This window comes from Parasteatoda tepidariorum, chromosome 9, assembly GCF_982258835.1.
Source record: "Parasteatoda tepidariorum strain Cologne lab strain chromosome 9, Ptep-v5.0, whole genome shotgun sequence".
Lineage (NCBI taxonomy): Eukaryota > Metazoa > Arthropoda > Arachnida > Araneae > Theridiidae > Parasteatoda > Parasteatoda tepidariorum.
Window position 1 is genome coordinate 33,326,120 of NC_141763.1, and position 17,675 is coordinate 33,343,794.

General features: G+C 28.9%; 1 protein-coding gene across 2 annotated transcripts; it reads left to right on the forward strand.

The window, feature by feature from the left end:
* Window positions 1-17,017, forward strand: LOC107446241 (monocarboxylate transporter 12). Of its 2 annotated transcripts, XM_071186091.2 has the most exons (5): window positions 14-386; window positions 8,974-9,117; window positions 10,846-12,036; window positions 14,441-14,624; window positions 15,633-17,017. In XM_071186091.2, exons 1-4 carry the CDS (start codon window positions 155-157, stop codon window positions 14,584-14,586), a joined length of 1,713 nt encoding a protein of 570 aa, XP_071042192.2. In that variant the 5' UTR covers window positions 14-154; the 3' UTR covers window positions 14,587-14,624; window positions 15,633-17,017. The 2 variants fall into 2 exon arrangements, with proteins under 2 accessions (XP_021002198.3, XP_071042192.2); XM_021146539.4 differs by lacking the exon at window positions 15,633-17,017 and having other exon boundaries at window positions 1-386; window positions 14,441-15,442.
* Window positions 17,018-17,675: the final 658 nt, after the last annotated feature.

Genomic DNA, 17,675 nt, shown 5'->3' on the forward strand with positions numbered 1-17,675 from the left:
AAGTGTATACTTGACGACTACAAACATATGACACGCAAAAAGTTTACTCGGAATTAGTTCTTCAAATGCATTCAGCTGTTATATATTTCTTTTATTAAATCTTAGTTGCCAGTTCGCACAGAAATCTTATTTAAACATCATTTAGTTTATATTTATGATTGGGTTTTGCTACAGAGTTATCTCTTATACGCAAATGGAAAAAACGGGTTATAATAGTTGGACCAGTTGGTTAACTGTAATAGCTTGTTCAATTGTAGTTTTTTTTGTCGGAGTACCGATGCGTTTATCTGGATTATTCTTTGTGATTCTTTTAGATGGTTATGACACCGATAGGAAAAAAGCATCTATGCCTATAGTAATATTTGGTGTATTACGAACGTTAACAGGTAAGATACAAACGTAGAATATAAAATTTAATCATTCAATGATTGATTGATGACTTGAAACGACCATTGTAACCAATTCAAACCACGTTTTTAAGAAAGCCTAATATAAACTTTAAATGAAGCTTTATATATTACTAAAATGCTTATTTTAGCTCTAGATTATAGACTTAAATACTTTAAAGAAACATTATTCCTAATTTTATGACATTTGATAAGACATTTATTTTACTGATTATAATTTTAAAAAAATATTTTGTTTTCTTGCTTCATAACAAAGTGTGGTATGGCAAAAGGTTTTAATTTATCTTCTAACTAATATTTATATTATAAAACTAATTTAACAGATTAACTACTATCGCTCTAATACTAATCATGAATATCGTTATAAATGATAAGTTGAGGTTATGAAATTTTCAATGACTCAGTAAAAAAAAGCTCAATTTTTCACCCATAATCATTATTTATAATCATTAATAAATATTCATAGTGAACATAACTATGGATATATAAATTAATAAAATTATTTTATATTTGCACTTAACTATTGTGGAATGACAAAAGCTTTAAACTAATATTTAATAATTATTTTTGTTACTTAATTTTTCTAACTAATAAATATTTTACTTTTTTTTACTTACATTTAATTTGTAAAATCATTTTAGCAAATAACCTACCCATTATATATTAATAATTATGAATATGATAATGATAAAATTTTTAATTGTGGTTATGACATTTTTAGGATTCATCATGAAAAGCACAACTGATTGCTGATCATTATTATTTGTAACCAAAAATAAATTGTATACATGCCCACTTTTTCCGTTTAAGCAGTAGAGTTTTTAAATATTTAAAGTGACAGTAAATTTTATGATTTTCAATTTTATTTTTGAGTTCGTAAATTTGATTTATAATTATATATTTAATATAATTAATTTACAATTATATAAACCAATAGTTGCAGCAAATAAAACAATTAAAGGTTTTTTAATTGTTTTCTGCAACCATTCTAGTGCTATGACCTTCTGGTAGGAATCTATGATCTTGTCATTATGAATATAATTAATAATAAAAAATTAAGAAAATACTTTTTAATCTTAATTAATGACAAGTTTCGTAGGTCAAAGGCTTTTTAACTTTCTTTAACTAACACTAAGACTATAAAATTATTTTATCCGATCAGCTACTTACTATTTTTAATTAATCATATGTAATTATAAAATATTACTTGGGGTGCTGGTGTTTCTATGACTCATCCAAAAATAATTTATAACTGATTTATCATTACTTATAATCAATAATAAATTACATACATGCCCACTTTTTCAGTTTAAGTCGTAGTTTTTTTTAATATTTAAAATGGTAAAGTAAATTTATGATTTGAAATTTTATTTTTGAGTTAATAAATTCGATTTACAATTATATAAACCAATAATAAATGGAACCAATTTAAACGAATATGTTAGACCTGTGAATTAGATATTGAATTTTTTAGTGGTCGCAAATTAAAACAATTTAATTATTTTTTTCGCAACCATTTTAGTGCTACGACTCTCTGGTAACTATCTATGAAATTATCATTACTAATATAAATAATAATAATATAATTAGGAGAATACTTTTTAATCTTAATTAATGACAAGTGTCGTAGGTCAAAGGCTTTTAACTTTTTTAACTAACACTAAGACTATAAAACTATTTTTACTATTTTTAATTAGTCATACATACTTTTAAAATATAACTAGAGTGGTAATGATATTTTTATGACTCATCTAAGAAAAAGAACTTATATTAAATTATTATTTATGGTAAATAATAAATCATCATTATAAATAAGTATAGAGAAAGCATTTTTTTTAATATTACTAAATGATAAGTGCACTATAAAGGCTTTTTAATATTTTAACTCATTTTATATTCATCTTAAAAATTTATTCTAACCAAATTAGCTACTCACGGCATATTATAGTATTTAAAGTCACAAATGCGGTTATAAATAATAAATTGTGGCTGTGAAGAAAGTAAAAGTTATAACATTTTATAATTATTCATAAAATTTTATAGTGAATATAATAATTAATGAATAATAAAAATAATAAACAAAATATCTTATATTATTTACGAAAAGTGAGGTATAAAAAAGCGTTAAATTTTCATCTAATAAACATTATTATAAAGTTATTTTAACTGATTAGCTACTCATGCTATATTAATAACCACTAATATGATTATAAATAATTAATTGTGGTTTTAAAATTTTATTAACTCAAAGAAGAAAGCACTTTATCACTGATTATCATTATTTCTTATCAATAATAAATTGTAACTATAATTATAATTGCAAATATAATAATTAAAAAATGATAATAATTGGCACAAGTATTTTATAATCTTACTTAATGTCAATAGTGATCTGACCAAGACTTTCAATTTTGTTCTAACTAATATTCAGATTATAAAATTATTTGTACAGATTAGTTACTCTTGTAATACTCTAATAATAGTCACAAATATGATATGGCTATGAAATTGTAATGAATCAGTGAAGTTAATCCTTATTTATAATCAATAATAAATTGTCGTTGTGGATATAATAATAAATATAATATTTATACAATAATTAATATAATATTTATACAATAATAAATATAATATTTATACAATAATAACGATTAATACAATTGTTTTATAATCTTACATAATGAAAAGTGAGGTATGGGGAGGTTTTTAATTTTTACCAAACTGACACGTAAATTCAGAAAATTATTTTAAGAGATCAGCTACTCAAAAGGTATTTTTATTTGCAAATATGGTAACAAAAGATAAATTGAGGTTATGAAATTTTAATGATTCAGCGAAAAAAACACAATTTATCACTGACTATAGTAATTTATTTTTAGCGATAATAATAAACTGTCGCCATGAATAAAATTATTAATATATAATAATTATTATCATTGAATATATTTTACTATATTACATGATGAAAAATGTAGTAATCAATTTTAAATATTTTATTACATCTGTTTTAAAATCTGAAGGCTTCACAATAAACAGCAAATTTTTCTAATCAAAAACAAAAAATATCAAAACTTATTTGCATCAGAAAGGTCCTTGGTTCGAATCCCGGGCAAGTAATGGATATTTCTTTCTCTCTCTGTGTGTTACATGTCCTTTCTCCTTTGTGAGTGTGAATGTGACCCGCCCTATAAACGGGATTGTTGTTGTGTGAATGGTGTGGCAGCAGTCGAATTCTTGGCCATAGATGGCGCCACTGAAAAACAAGAACAATCGCACCCCCTCTGCCTAAACAGGCATACGACAAAAAAAAATCAAAACTTATTAAATTGACTCGAAAGAAATGTAATTAGAAAAAAAAATCAGACTCTCGTGACAATTGAATTTGATATAACATAATATAATATATAATATGATATATAAATATTATAATATATAAACATTATAATGTATAAATATTAGTATAAAATGTTCAAATAATGTCGAACGATAATTGCAAATTCGTGATCAAACGTATACATGGTAAATATAATATATGGTAAGAATTTCGACATTTTATGTTTTCGATTTCCATGAGATCAATTTTCTTCTTCCTAAATTTATTACTGCTTCCATACTCTTCTTCACAAGTAAAAAAAAAAGTAAAAATATAATACGGAAACATGACCCTCAATTGGAATGCTTGTGTTTATAGTTTGAAGGGGTCCAATCCTGCCTTAACCCTGGATGTATCTTTGTGGTATCCTTCTCTAATTTGAGCTATATGTTCTTCAATTTGATAAGGACTTATATGCTAGTTTTTGCAATGAGCACAAAAGTCAACATATGCTTGTGTAACAATATATAAATAAAATGAAATGTGAATTTGATCAAATTTATTTGTTTATTTATATTTTTAGCATTTAATTAATTTATAATTGTATACTTTCTTGTATGTTTATATAAGTAATAAACATTTAAATCATTAAAAAGATTTCTTTTATGAAAAATTTGGTTTAAACCGTTGCATAAATCATGCGTTTACATTTGATTAAACCAGCCAATCCTAATTTAGGAAATTACTAGTTCAATTAACACAATTGTTAAGGAGACATAACTACCCCTGTTATTATCGCGGAATGTTTACTATGTCACTGGCAGGAGTCAAACACAAGAAATCTGACTGCCAAGCTAATGTATCATCTGCTCATACAATCCAAACGATTTTAAAATCAGATAGAAAAAAAATGTTGGAAAACTTAAAATGCACTAAGATGACCAGAGTGAGGGAATAGTTTCGTCAAATATTTGATCCATAGCGTTTTGTTCAAAGTCAAGCATTGTAAATACAGTATACAGTTAAATGGTCCAAGAAAACTTAATAATTTAAGAAAAACTATATCGTTTAATTTAAGAAATTACTATATTATTTTGTTTGCGGATACGAATTTCTTGAAAATCTTTAGGCTTAATACAGTTTCAATTAAGCACATTTGCTAAGTTCAATTAACACATTTGCTCAGAAAATATGAGATAAAGTTTGAAGCATTAGGTTTAATACAGTTTCGATTAAGCTTAATACAATCTAAATTAATTCAGTAAATTAGTAGTGCTATTAACAGAATTTTTCAAAAAATATGACATTAAGTTTAGGAACTCCTCTTATTTATCGTAATTGTATTTAAGTCACACGGATCTGCTTGACAGGGGAATGAAACAACCCAACATACAATTCAAACATTTTTAAAGATGAAAAAAAATGTTGGCAAACTCAAAATGTACTACAAAGACCAAAGTAAAGAAACAGTTTCGTGGAATATTTAATAATTAGTGTTTCGTTTAAAATCACGCGATATCGTGTCAAATTTCAAAAAAATAGTGAAATACAGTTCATAGATTGCCGAATTGTAAAAAAATGTGTTTTGCTTCTGAAAGTAAATGCTTCCTTTTTAATATGTTGAAATCAATAATCTATATAAATTACTATCGATCGTCGTTTATCGAAAATAATTTAATTTATTGGAATGTCGTATAACGTCAGCTGCTTTACGCAGTAATATGATAAAAATAGCCCATTTCTTTTTGACATATTTGAATAAATGGATGGTTCATTCATTTTATTGCTGCCTTTTTTATGTCCTAAATGTTTATGAACTTTTTTTATGGTTCTTATGCAAATATGAATAAACCTAGTTGCCTGAATTATTCATGTAACAATCTTTATAGTTGTAACCTTAATTCTTATATCCCATAATTCTTTCTGATTCATAGTTAAATGCTGTTTGATTTATTTCTTTGTCAAGGGCAGGCTCCGCAATAAAATAAGTATGCTTAAAAATGTTATTTAGTAGAAAAAAATAGAAAAAAAGGGATAAACCTTAAATATGCTAATTAATTTCAGCAGATTAAATTTCAAGTTATGAAATTAGATGCAAAACCGTGCTTTACCCCCCACAAATAAAACAAGCCGTTTTTAAACTGATTTGGATTTTTGGCTGTCAAAATAATGGAAATAGCTGGAATCTTGATAATATGGTCTCAATTGTTCTCGCAGGAAAGTGTCACAATTTTAGATCCCTTATTTCAATCATTGAGTTTTTTGCCATAACTTTGAAACTATTTTAGAGAGTTTAAAAATATTTTAACATAATTATAAATCTATTATCATCCAATCACAATTTGATTTTTAAAAATTATATTACTTTTTAATTTAATGATAATAAAAAAATTTATTTACAGCATAGAGAATTGTTTTTATACCTAAAATAATTTTTTGTGTTATCCAGATTATTTAATAAAGTTAAAAATTAATATTTATGTAATTAAAACTTAATACGGGTGAACAGTCATACATAGAACAACGGCAAAATTATATTTTTTAGAGCTGATAGCTGGCTTGTCAAAGCAATTAAAGCTTTAGCAGAAAAAAAGTTTTTAAGTTTAAGAATTGCATCATTTATTAGGAGGAGATACATATTGTTGTGAGAGCATACTGAAGCTTATTTTGAGGAGAAATGTACATAAGTAATGTTCCATAAAAATAGATGACGCTTTAAATTAAGTTTTAAAAAGTTCCAGAAAGTGTAAGTATCATTAAAAATACTTTGAGTATGTTATTGCAATCTTTTTTAAGGCTACACTTTAAAAGATTTAACTCATTTAATTGACAATCGAATTAAATTTTATCAGTTGATGTTACTGATCTTACCCTTTTATTTCATAATAAAAACTTTCATAAACATGCATTTTCAAAATAGTTTGTTTTTGTCATGGATCTAAATGAAAAAAAAATGTTATTGACAACAAGTTATTGAAATGTAACGATTATTTAAAATCAATGCGCCTTTTCTTTAGAAAGAATTATTTTGTAACATTTTTGAAACTTGCATGCAAATTTCGAAAATTACTTTTCAAGATTTAAAAACATTTGAGAAAGAATCATATTCTTTTATCACGATTTCGCCTTGGTTTTCGTTTTGGAATCCGTCAGAGAAATCTGGAATCAGTCGGAGAAAAATGTTTTATTTTTACTTTTTCATTATTTCTTTATATCAGTAGTCAATTGTATCCATATTTCAAAATAATGTTTTAAAATTTCTTTTAAAAAAATATTTCAGTTAGTAAAAAGTAAACACATCCCGCAGCAGAAGGTTTTTCTTCCCGGGAGGGGGGGGGGGGGGTAAGGAAATTAAGACTCCACAATTTCTAGACAAATAGCTTGATATTTAATAATGATATCCACACGGAATACAGGCTCTTTTTTTTTCTCAGACAAGCTAGTACCCATCGATGTCAAGTGTTGGACTTCAACCTCCGCCGCCGAAGATAGAACTCGGTTCTTTATACTAATAGCGCAGTACATTAACCTTTTGTGTTGTGTTCTTTGTGTGTAGAGACATGACAAAGCTTGGAGATAAAAAAACAGTATTTATGACATTAAATATACAATTTGCTTTGCAGTTAAATAAGAACATAACAGTTATAGATTGCTATCAAACATCACCATCTCAGTGATTTAAACTCATTGAACTCTGGAACGGACCTACAGTCACTTACCACTGCGTTCGTATGTCTACCAACAGGATCTCCTTCTTTCTCTATCCAGCAGGTTTTTATAGCATTATTTAAAGATGTTGCCACTTAATGAAACAACTTTCAAAGAACAATTGATTTGCATGATACATAAAACATTTCCAACACATCTAAGCCGCTGCTGTTCATTTCAATAATTGCTTTCATTTTTATTACATTACTTTAGTTTGGTAAAAGCAATTTTTTATTCCTTTGTCAAAAATTTGGCTCTGTTGTTTTAATTGATACAAGAATATAAAATACTTAATATCATAAAACTTATTTTTTCATTAAACCACTGATACACTGTGAATAAATTTCATTCGTAAATAGGAGCCCAATAAAATGGAAATGAAAACATTGCATAACACTTAAGTCGTTGTTGAAAAGATGGAACAATGAAACCTAGCATTGATAATTCCAAAAAGGAATACATTCTCGGCAGACAGACAATAAACAATGTTTTGTTTTTACACTTCAAAGTTACATATTTTTCATCATTTAATGTATGTCGCCATTGTTGTTACTTTAACTGGATGCAAATCATTTCTTTCTCCTATTTAGATGTTTTTGCATCGAAGATGAACATTTTAATTCTAATTTATTTTTAGTATGAACTCTTCGTCTGTAAAGAATGGAACTCAATGCTTCAAACTTTTTAAAGGGATATCTGACCTTTATTTCAGAATTTTTTAAACTAATATGAAATTCCTAAGAAACTTTTTTACACTCTTTGCTTAATATTTACAAGATTATTCAGGGGGATAACTCCAGCAAGACTGGATAATTTCAGTATTTACATTAAATTAAAATTTTGATTTTTTTTCGCGGCGTTATTATACTAGGTGTCAGATTCTGGCCCAATGTGGCTCGTTTACAAAGTCGCATGATTATTTCGTATTCGTTATTTAAAGTGCATATATATGTTGACAGGGCGTAGTTATGCCCAAACCTTGTATTAAAAGTAAATATAACTTATCGAATCAAATTCTTAAATAAAAACCAGTCTGAAGATCAAACAAGAAACAAAATATCAAAATCTAAGGCAAACCTGGTAAAGCGCCAAAGCAGCATAAGTCGAAAATTTGTCTTCAATTACATTTATTAAAAAAATGGAGAATTACACTTAATGAGAAATAGAAAAGTATATTGAAGTAGAACAGAAGAAATATGACTGCAATACAGGACATCTTTAAGAGAATGCATTTTTGTTGTGATTTTCTGTGAACAACTGTTTAACAAGAGTGCTATTTGTTTCCCGAAGCCCCATTTGAAAAAAGAATGTAAACAAACATTTAATACACGAAAAACAAAACAAATTTATAAACAGAAAATGAACAATGTGTGCAAGTACTTGTATACTTGCACACATTATTTTTTATTTATTTTTGGTTACATAGCAAATCAAAAGAGGTCTTCTTATTAACAATGTATGATGACAGCATTATTTTTTTTTTTGATAATAAGACAGTTAAAAAGTCTAAATTCAATAGTTTAAATACAAAAATTTTATTTTTAGGTCCTTTCACTGCATTTTTAGGTGAAACATTTGGGATTAAAGTTGTTATATTAGCTGGAAGTATTTTTACAGCAGTAGGAATAGGAAGTTGCTTTTTTGCTGAGGACATTAATACTGCCACTATTTGCATTGGTTTTATTTATGGTATGATTTTTTTTTTATGTTTCATTTTTCAATTTGTTAAGAAATTCCATACTGATAATTAAGAAAAAGTAATGCATAAAATAAATGTAAATGCATAAAATGAATGTAACTAAAATTTTGAATTGATGTGCATGTATTTGCATTTCTGAAAGTGCAATAAATGTTTATTAATCCACTTTCGTTTCAAAAAATGTTTGAATATGCTAAATTTCTATTACTGTGCTAATTATTCAAGTTGTAAAAACAACCCCGAAGTTTATCAACACGGCACTATGTTAGTTATCAATAAACCATGGATAATATAAATAAGAATACAGTTTTGTTTGTCAGGAGAGACTCATTTATATTACTGTTAGTCTATCTAACTAATTGAATTTCATTTTACTCTAAAATGTTTACATTTACTCGTGAATCAGGGAACAGTACATTTTTATTCTAAAAAAGCTTCCTATTTCTATTGTTTAATCCATTTTAATACATTTTTTCGACCTTAAACCCTTTTGATACTGATAAGAGAAAACTCAGCAAAGTTCTGGAGGAATTTTCTTTAAAAAAAAAATGCTGTTGCGTAATAACTAAGGTCCGAATTTTGTTTTAAAAAATGACATTTTTCAGCATTTTTTAGGCATTTCAGAATTTTGGATCTTCTTTTTTTTATTTCAAGGCTCTTAAAATTTTTTTGAAATACTAACTGATTCTTATAACTTCCACACATATTAACTGAGCTATACAATTTGATACATTACAGTTTTCAGAAAAACAACAACCATTGTCCGCCATTGATGGACATAGAAAACAGAAATAACTTCTAGCAGCTTTGGTTGGGCAAGACAAGCAAGAAAAGTAATGGGATTGAAGATCTATGCAAATATCCACCAATAACATCAGTTGATGCAAATCAAAGTCTCTGAAAACATAAAAATTTACTATCTGACAAAAAAGTTTTTTTCATATTTGAAATTGCAAAAAAAGCTTTTAATAATTCAATGAATTTTTATTTCGCGTTATTTTACAAAAAGTTTTGAAGTAAACTAATATCAGTAAACAATGTATTAAAATAGTTTTCTTTCATTATTGTTTTTTATTAGTTAACTATTATGTGATATCTTTTACTAATTAAATTACTACTAATTTCAAACTTTAATGCAAATTACATTTCAATTTGTGTTTTCATGCAATTATATATTGCAAGAATGATTAGAAAAAAAATGAATTCTTGCTTAGTTGCGAAGAAATTTTTTTTTATTTTAAGGATATTTTTCGATGTTGTTAAATCCATTTTTAGAACTTTTTTAAGTCATTGAAATCTAGTGATAGGTAAGGAAAAATTCTGACACCCACGAGAAAATCTGAAGCATAATTTTCCTGGAGCAAGAAATTTATCAATGAACTCCCTCTTGAACAGAAAATTTTTGACCTTCCCCTGAAGTAAATTTTTGACCTGAGCGTCAATTCTGATAAGTTAGCTCCGTTTCTTCAAATTGTTTTCAAATTTTGAGGTAAAATTTCTACACATATAAATTAAAAATTCAAATTAGTTGGATGCCATAGGTGGCTACTTAATAAATAATAATATTAAATTATTTTAAACATGTGGAGCTCTATGATTTCCTAAAAATATTTGTGTGGATTTTCTTCAGTTATTGCAAAATTCGTTAATTTTATTTAAGCACTGTTGTAGACATGTTGAATCTTATTAATTTGCCTAACAAAAAATTATTACTTCAGGTTTTGGATTAGCTTTTGGTTGCACGCTTGTACCTTCCATTTTAAAGCTGCATTTCACAAAGCACATAAATCTCGTCAATGGTATATGGTTAACTGGATCATGCATGGGTGCAGTTGTCATGTCACCAGTAATAACATCGCTTCAAAGTGCATACGGCACGAACGGGATGTTCTTACTTATAGGAGGAATATTTCTAAATTGCATTCCTGCTGCCATTCTTTTAGAAGATCCACATAATGATAGACGAAAATGTAAAATAGAAGAGAATTATCTTGCAGATAACTCGCAAATAACGACATATCACCAAAATCTTACATTTGTCTCAGATGAAAAAAATCTTACCGCAGAAAAAGTTATCCAATTACAGGTCGATTCCCTCCAAACCAAGAAAAACTATGGAACATCAAAAAAAGCAGAAGATATAATCCATGGTAGCTGCGCCAAGGAATCAGTTGTATTAGTAGAGAAAAACAATAAAAATTATAATTATGTTTTCATGGAGCTTAATGGAATAGATTCGACTTATGATTGTCCACATAAAATCTTATCCAATCAAGCGGATTTTCCAGTTTCGCAAAACATCAAACTCACGAAATATACTAAAAGACAACTGTCCTTTAAAGAGTTTGAAAATAGTTTGTCGTCAGACGGGAACGACATGAAGAAAGTAATTCAACCAGACGAAACAAAGATAGCTATAAAAAGCAAAAACAAATTTTCTTGGAACTCGTTTCGATTATTTATTGATCCTACGTTCCATTTTATAATGATTGTACAAAGTATTCACGCCTTTGTCACCACCTTAAACTGGACTATTATTGTTGATTATGGTAGAGACAAAGGCATTTCAATTGAAAAGTCTGTGTATTTTTCCATGGTTATCCCGTTTGCTGAAATGTTTGGAAACATGTGCTTGAATTGGATCACAGACGGTCATTTCATGACAAGAACGAATTTTATTTTAACTTGTTTTCTAATATTGGTATTAGATGCCGGTTATATCATTTGGACCTATGACTTCCTATTGATGATGATTGGAGTTCTTGTCTTCGGCTTTATAACTGGTGCTGTTGCCACAACATTTCCAGGAATAATTATGGAACAAATTGAAGAAGAGCAGCAAAATATGGCTCTAGCCTCTCGATTCAGCCTGTATGCATTTCTTTGTGTTTTAAAAACTCCAATAATAGGTAAGAACATATTGTCTTTACAATTATAATTTTTCTAATTTATTTAAAACTTATAAATTGCTTGATATTTATGTTATATCAGATGTTATAACTTCAGTACTTAATATTAATAGTTCTAATTATAAAAAAACTATGGGCGTTTTGTAAATATAACAATATAAAGTTGATTTTCAATTGCACATTTTATACAATGTAATATAAAATTATAGCATATTGAGTTGCGTTACTAAACCAGCATGTTGCTCAGATTCACTCTGCATGAAGAAGCAATATCCATGACCATATTCGTAGCTGCCAACTTATTATTGCTAAAGATTTTTGATAACGGAAATTGGAATGCAGAATAAAAGTATAACAGTTTTTAGCAATTTTTAAACTTTGTCAATCTTTAACACATATAAGGCATAATATTCAGGGCTCTTAAGTATGTTTTTTTTTAATTCTTTATGTTGCGATGGTTAAATTAAGTTTAAAATAAATACTCTAAAGCACACACAATACGCTGGAAAACATCTTTCGAAAAAATCATACAAGTTAGCAAGTATTGTATACTCATATGTCCGAAGATCTTCCACGTGTTTCCGTAAGGACCAGATCTGCTCCGTTTTCATAAAAATAAGGGTAACATGAGAGAGAAGATAATGAATTGTATACTTTGATGTGCATCGCGCCTATGTACCGTAAGACTTCAGAAAGTGTACATCTTAGGCGTATGATCCGAAGTAGAGTAGAATTATCCCTGAATGGTTGTTCTCGTTTTCAAAAACGAACAGTATCACTCTGCTTAGTACGTTCAGAGATAGTTATGAGTATGCTTGAGAGTACAAGTGCTGATATTTTGGGAGAGTACGAACTGTTAAATTCTCTCACGAAGTCTATGAACGTATTTCGTAGTTAATGTATTTTATTTTAACTATGCTGTTTACATTCATTTTATTTTATAACTGGCGGTGAACAATCGACCCTTTCTTAGGCTTACAAATACCAATGTTCAATTCTCGGCTTTCTGAGCCCAAGTCTGCGGGTTCGATCCCCGGCCCAGACACCGGATTTTCGGGATACAGAAAATCCTCAGAGGTCATGTCGTATGATTGTGCGGCATGTAAAAGATCCCTGGAGTGCCTTATTGGCTCTTGGCATTTCCGGCAAAATTAAATTCCTAGTGCACTTTAGCATCCAAATAGAGTCTCGGTGCTGCCATCTAGTGTGGCAGAAACTGGGCGTCCAAATTAACATGACCAACGGTATCTCACCCATTGTGGTGATCCTGAAAGAGCGGATACCATCTCTGGAGAACGCTCATCGGCAAGACCGATTGTGCAGCTCATTGGAAATAAAAAATAAATAAATAAATAAATGTTCAATTCTGTAGCCTTGTAGTTTTGAACCCGACCCAAAAGACATGGTAGCTTCTGGATCATGCATTGAAACAAAATAGCCTTCGTGGAGAACTTTTTGATGGAACTAGCTTGCATTTTCGTTACGCGGAGAGGAAAACCACGAAAATCTCCTATGGTTAACTCGACGGCAAGGAAATTCTAACCCATAATCCGTCTACTAATGAGGATATTTAATATCAACACTGTGGTCGAGGCGAGCCGGGAGCAAAAATCATGGCCACTCTATCCTTCAAGAAGCCCTAGCTCAGCTTACACTCAGTAAACAAATTGCTTTTTCCTAGGCTCTCCCGAGTAAAAATTTTCTGAAGTATCTTTCTGGAATTGGTGAAGGTTAATGGCTCTGAGTAATAATCAATGACTCAATATCTAATCATACACCTCGTCACAAAAGAGTTTTTTCTGTAGATAGAATATTAATTAAAAATGGGTTTTTAATTCTTTTACATGTTTATTTCTATTAATTGTGGTATAAAGGATAATTTCTGATTGAATTGCCCATGAGAAAACGCTGCAAACTTTTAAATAAAAAAAATTTCGTATAAGATAATTATAGAAAACACTGAAATAAGTTTCGGTTATCAGTACCCAGTATCTTAAAAGTATAATACTTCTGTTTTCTTAGTCCAATTAAAAAAAAAATGATTGTACAAACCTTTTTTTACTTAATTTTTTGTGATACTCTCATATATATATTTTTAATTAACTCGGAGCACCAATCCGTTAAAGAAACCAACAATATCACAATTAAAAAAAGACAATTGTGTAATCGTTTTTGATTTCAATAATAAAAATCTTGACAAATAAAATTATTCTCATAATACTCAAAACAACTCCGATCAAAATAAACTTTTTATTTAAAGTTTTTGAAATATAAACGGAGGCTTATGAATGCCAGAAGTGACTGACCAGTAAGGATATTCGATGAGCTAATTTGTGATTATGATTTAAAAAATGATATGTTCTACGTAAATATTCTCAATAATGATTTTCTTTTAATTTCGTAGGATTTTGCCGAGAAACTTTGGGATCTTATGGCTGGGTATATTGCATCATAATGGCTAGTAGTTTCACTTGCTGCATAGTTGTGAAACTCACACCTGTTCTAGCATTATGTAGAAATAATGCTAAGCAGTTAAATGAAAATGCGTAGACCAGGTTTTTCTGAGATGGCCTGATCACTGCATTATTGTGAGTACTAAGTTGTGCTACTAACTTTGACTAAGCACTAAGGAGTAGTGTAACCAATGATACAAAGGCGTAATATTCTTTGAGATGGTAAAAATATTTACTGATAACCATCACCATTTAGCGTCTACATTTCTATTGTCTCTCTTTATAGTACCACAATAATTGTCATTCTTGTTAATTTTTTAATGAATTTAAATTATTTATATTTGACATTGTACTTGTATGTTGCATATTCTTTACAAGTGGCTAGGAAAGGGTTTTAGACTTATTTTACAATATTTTATAACGTTTATTCTGACTTTGACTTTAAACTATATGATCCTGTATAAACAAAAGGTGCTTGATTCATTAATCAGAACCAAAATGGTCCATCTCATTCTTTTTTTAAAAGAAAGAACAAATTCACCCTAAGATAATTCTAGGATATCTTGCTTCCAAATGCTTCAAGAGCTTCGAAACTTCCGGAAAGTAAGCAAGGCTTTAATCACAAAAAATTGTCGCCAAGATCACCTAAATGGTCATAAATTTGATGACGACCACACTGTCAATGATAGTTCCTTTTTTTCGAGTTATTGAATGCTGTTAAAATTCGCAAAGTCATTAAGCTAAAAAGTGAGTTCTTGAAGAAAATAATTTTGTGGTAAAAAAAAATACAGATTCGTTATGTTAAATCAAAACTAGACAAGAAACTCATATTTCTTTTAAAGAACATTTTTCATGTTGTATAATGTTATTGTTCACTCAGTTATTGTAATGAAGAAAGCTGTATACACTATTAAATACGGTTTTATGTCAAACTAATTTGCCGCAACCTTCATGACGTATCTGACATCTGAGTGAAACAATCCTTTATACACTTATCTATAATATAGTATAGTTTAATCTGAACTAAGTAACTTACCTTTAATAGTATAGTTTAATCTGAAGTATATGGTTCAACCTGTTTGCCTTATTGAAACTGCATCAAATTTGACAGATATTTTTCACCATTGTTGTTTCCAATCACAGCTGTGATAGCGGAGCTATACCAGATCCATGAGGCCGTGAGTCTTCAAAAAATCGAGGAAAAGGAGAGGTCTCTCAAGAACCTCTTCCATGGTGAAATCCAGGCAATCAAGTAGATGGCGAGGACAAGCCTTGCTGGAGTTGCACTTTTTACAAGTTGGAAAAAGTTTATTTTGTCCACTGAAAACGAGGCTCTTAGTATGCCCCCTGACAAATCTACAGGTAGCGGTTTGGTCGGCACGTGTACCCTGAAGGTCAAGGGCTCCTCCAGGACGCTTGCGGGGATTCCAATTGTGATCCGGTATCCATGAATTTGTTCAACATTGAACCTATTTATTGAACCTTTTTTAATATATTAATAAAATTGTGAACTCGGGGGCTAAATATAAATGTTTTTTAACCTATACTGCTTAACTACAAAATATTTCTTGAAGCTGGTATGAACAAGTAGTAATGATATATACTTATAGTACTGGTATATATTATATTCCAGGAATATACACATTAAAGGCCTCAAATCAATATTTAAGCAATGAACAAAAAAATTATTTTATATCTAACTAGATAAGACGACGTTAAAAACAAGTTGGTTATACTATATAGAGTTGCCTTGAGGTGTTTTCGATAATTGCGTTTCAACTTGTTTCAACATCTTCTTTAAATAGATTGTGATGTTTTCAGTTCTGTTTGCCCCAGTAGTGAATTGGAGAGAATATGCACAATATACAATGGATACCCTCACACGTAGATATATCAGGCAATAAAATGGTAGATAGTCTTGCCAAGGCAGGTGCAGCTGAGGCCACTGCGCCTCCAGTGTCTCTTACATCCTCAGAGCTCTTCTCCATTGCTAAAACCTAAAATCAATCAGACAAAGACCGTCAGTTTCAAACCGCCATCACACGTCTCCGCTGTGGACACCTGAAATCACTGAGGTACTCTGGGGGAGAAAAGTGCTTTGCCCTCTGTACCAAGTGCTCTTCGGCCCAGGCATCCCCTGAACATCTACTGGACTGCCTCGGTCTTTTAAAACAAGACCTAATTGAAAGACCCTTACTTTTTTTTGACTTTTTGAAGGTGAAAAATCTCATGGACCTTGTCTAGCTAGGCTAGAAATGGGGATTTGAAAGAAGAAGAAGAAGACAGTAGTGAATTGTTAGATTCCAAAAATAAAACTTCTGTTTTAAATATTGATATTGATTTTAAACCTGTTATTTATCTTAAAAATATAGATATTTATTATTTTACTTTATTTCTGACGAGAATTTTAAAAACATGTAATAAATGAGGCCATCACGGAAAACAAAATATATTATACTTCTGTCAAGATATTATATTACTTCTAATTGTAATTTCAGCACAATAAATATTTCTTAATAAATTTTTTTTTTAATTTTCTATAGTAATTATATTTTTAAAATTTTAAGAACGACCACTAGGAAAACAATAGTTTTTATATGAACTGCATTTTCAAAATTTGAAAGCAAAATTATCATATTTACTTAATTTGATAAAATATATAATCGACAAAATTTTCTTAAAAGTATAAACTGATGTGTTTACAAACAAATGACAAGGATGCGGAGTATTTTGCATTAATGCCCATATTTCTGAAATGTCTGAATTTTTGCGCATAATACACCTGTGTAACAATAAAATCGTAACTTAAAGGGATTTTTCCAGGAAGAGCAAGAAAAAGTTCCCAATTGTTAATGATTTATCAAGAATTGTAGTTAAAACAGCTTCTTTACTATGAAATAGTGACGCTGGAAACAGCTTTTCTATGAGGAACAGCATTTTTGCTTTTTTTCTTCTACGTCAAATCTTGGTTTCAATAAAAAAATGTTAAAAAAAAACTAAATTTTTGAGTTACGGCATTATTGTTGTGAGGGAGTAAAAAATTCAATCTACTCAAAAATCGCAATTATTTCAATTTTAAATCCAACTTATCATCATCCAATTACAGATTACTTTAACATGCTTCTAATTAATGCAGTTTCCGTTATATACATTTTGACTGAATCTAGGAACTAACTTTTAAGATAT

Bases quoted from the DNA above. Each gene is read 5' to 3' on its own strand.
- LOC107446241 (XM_021146539.4), top strand. From the start codon at position 155: ATGATTGGGTTTTGCTACAGAGTTATCTCTTATACGCAAATGGAAAAA. The intron at 387-8,973 runs GTAAGATACAAA...TTTTATTTTTAG, and splicing joins TGTATTACGAACGTTAACAG to GTCCTTTCACTGCATTTTTA. The intron at 12,037-14,440 runs GTAAGAACATAT...TTAATTTCGTAG, and splicing joins TTTAAAAACTCCAATAATAG to GATTTTGCCGAGAAACTTTG.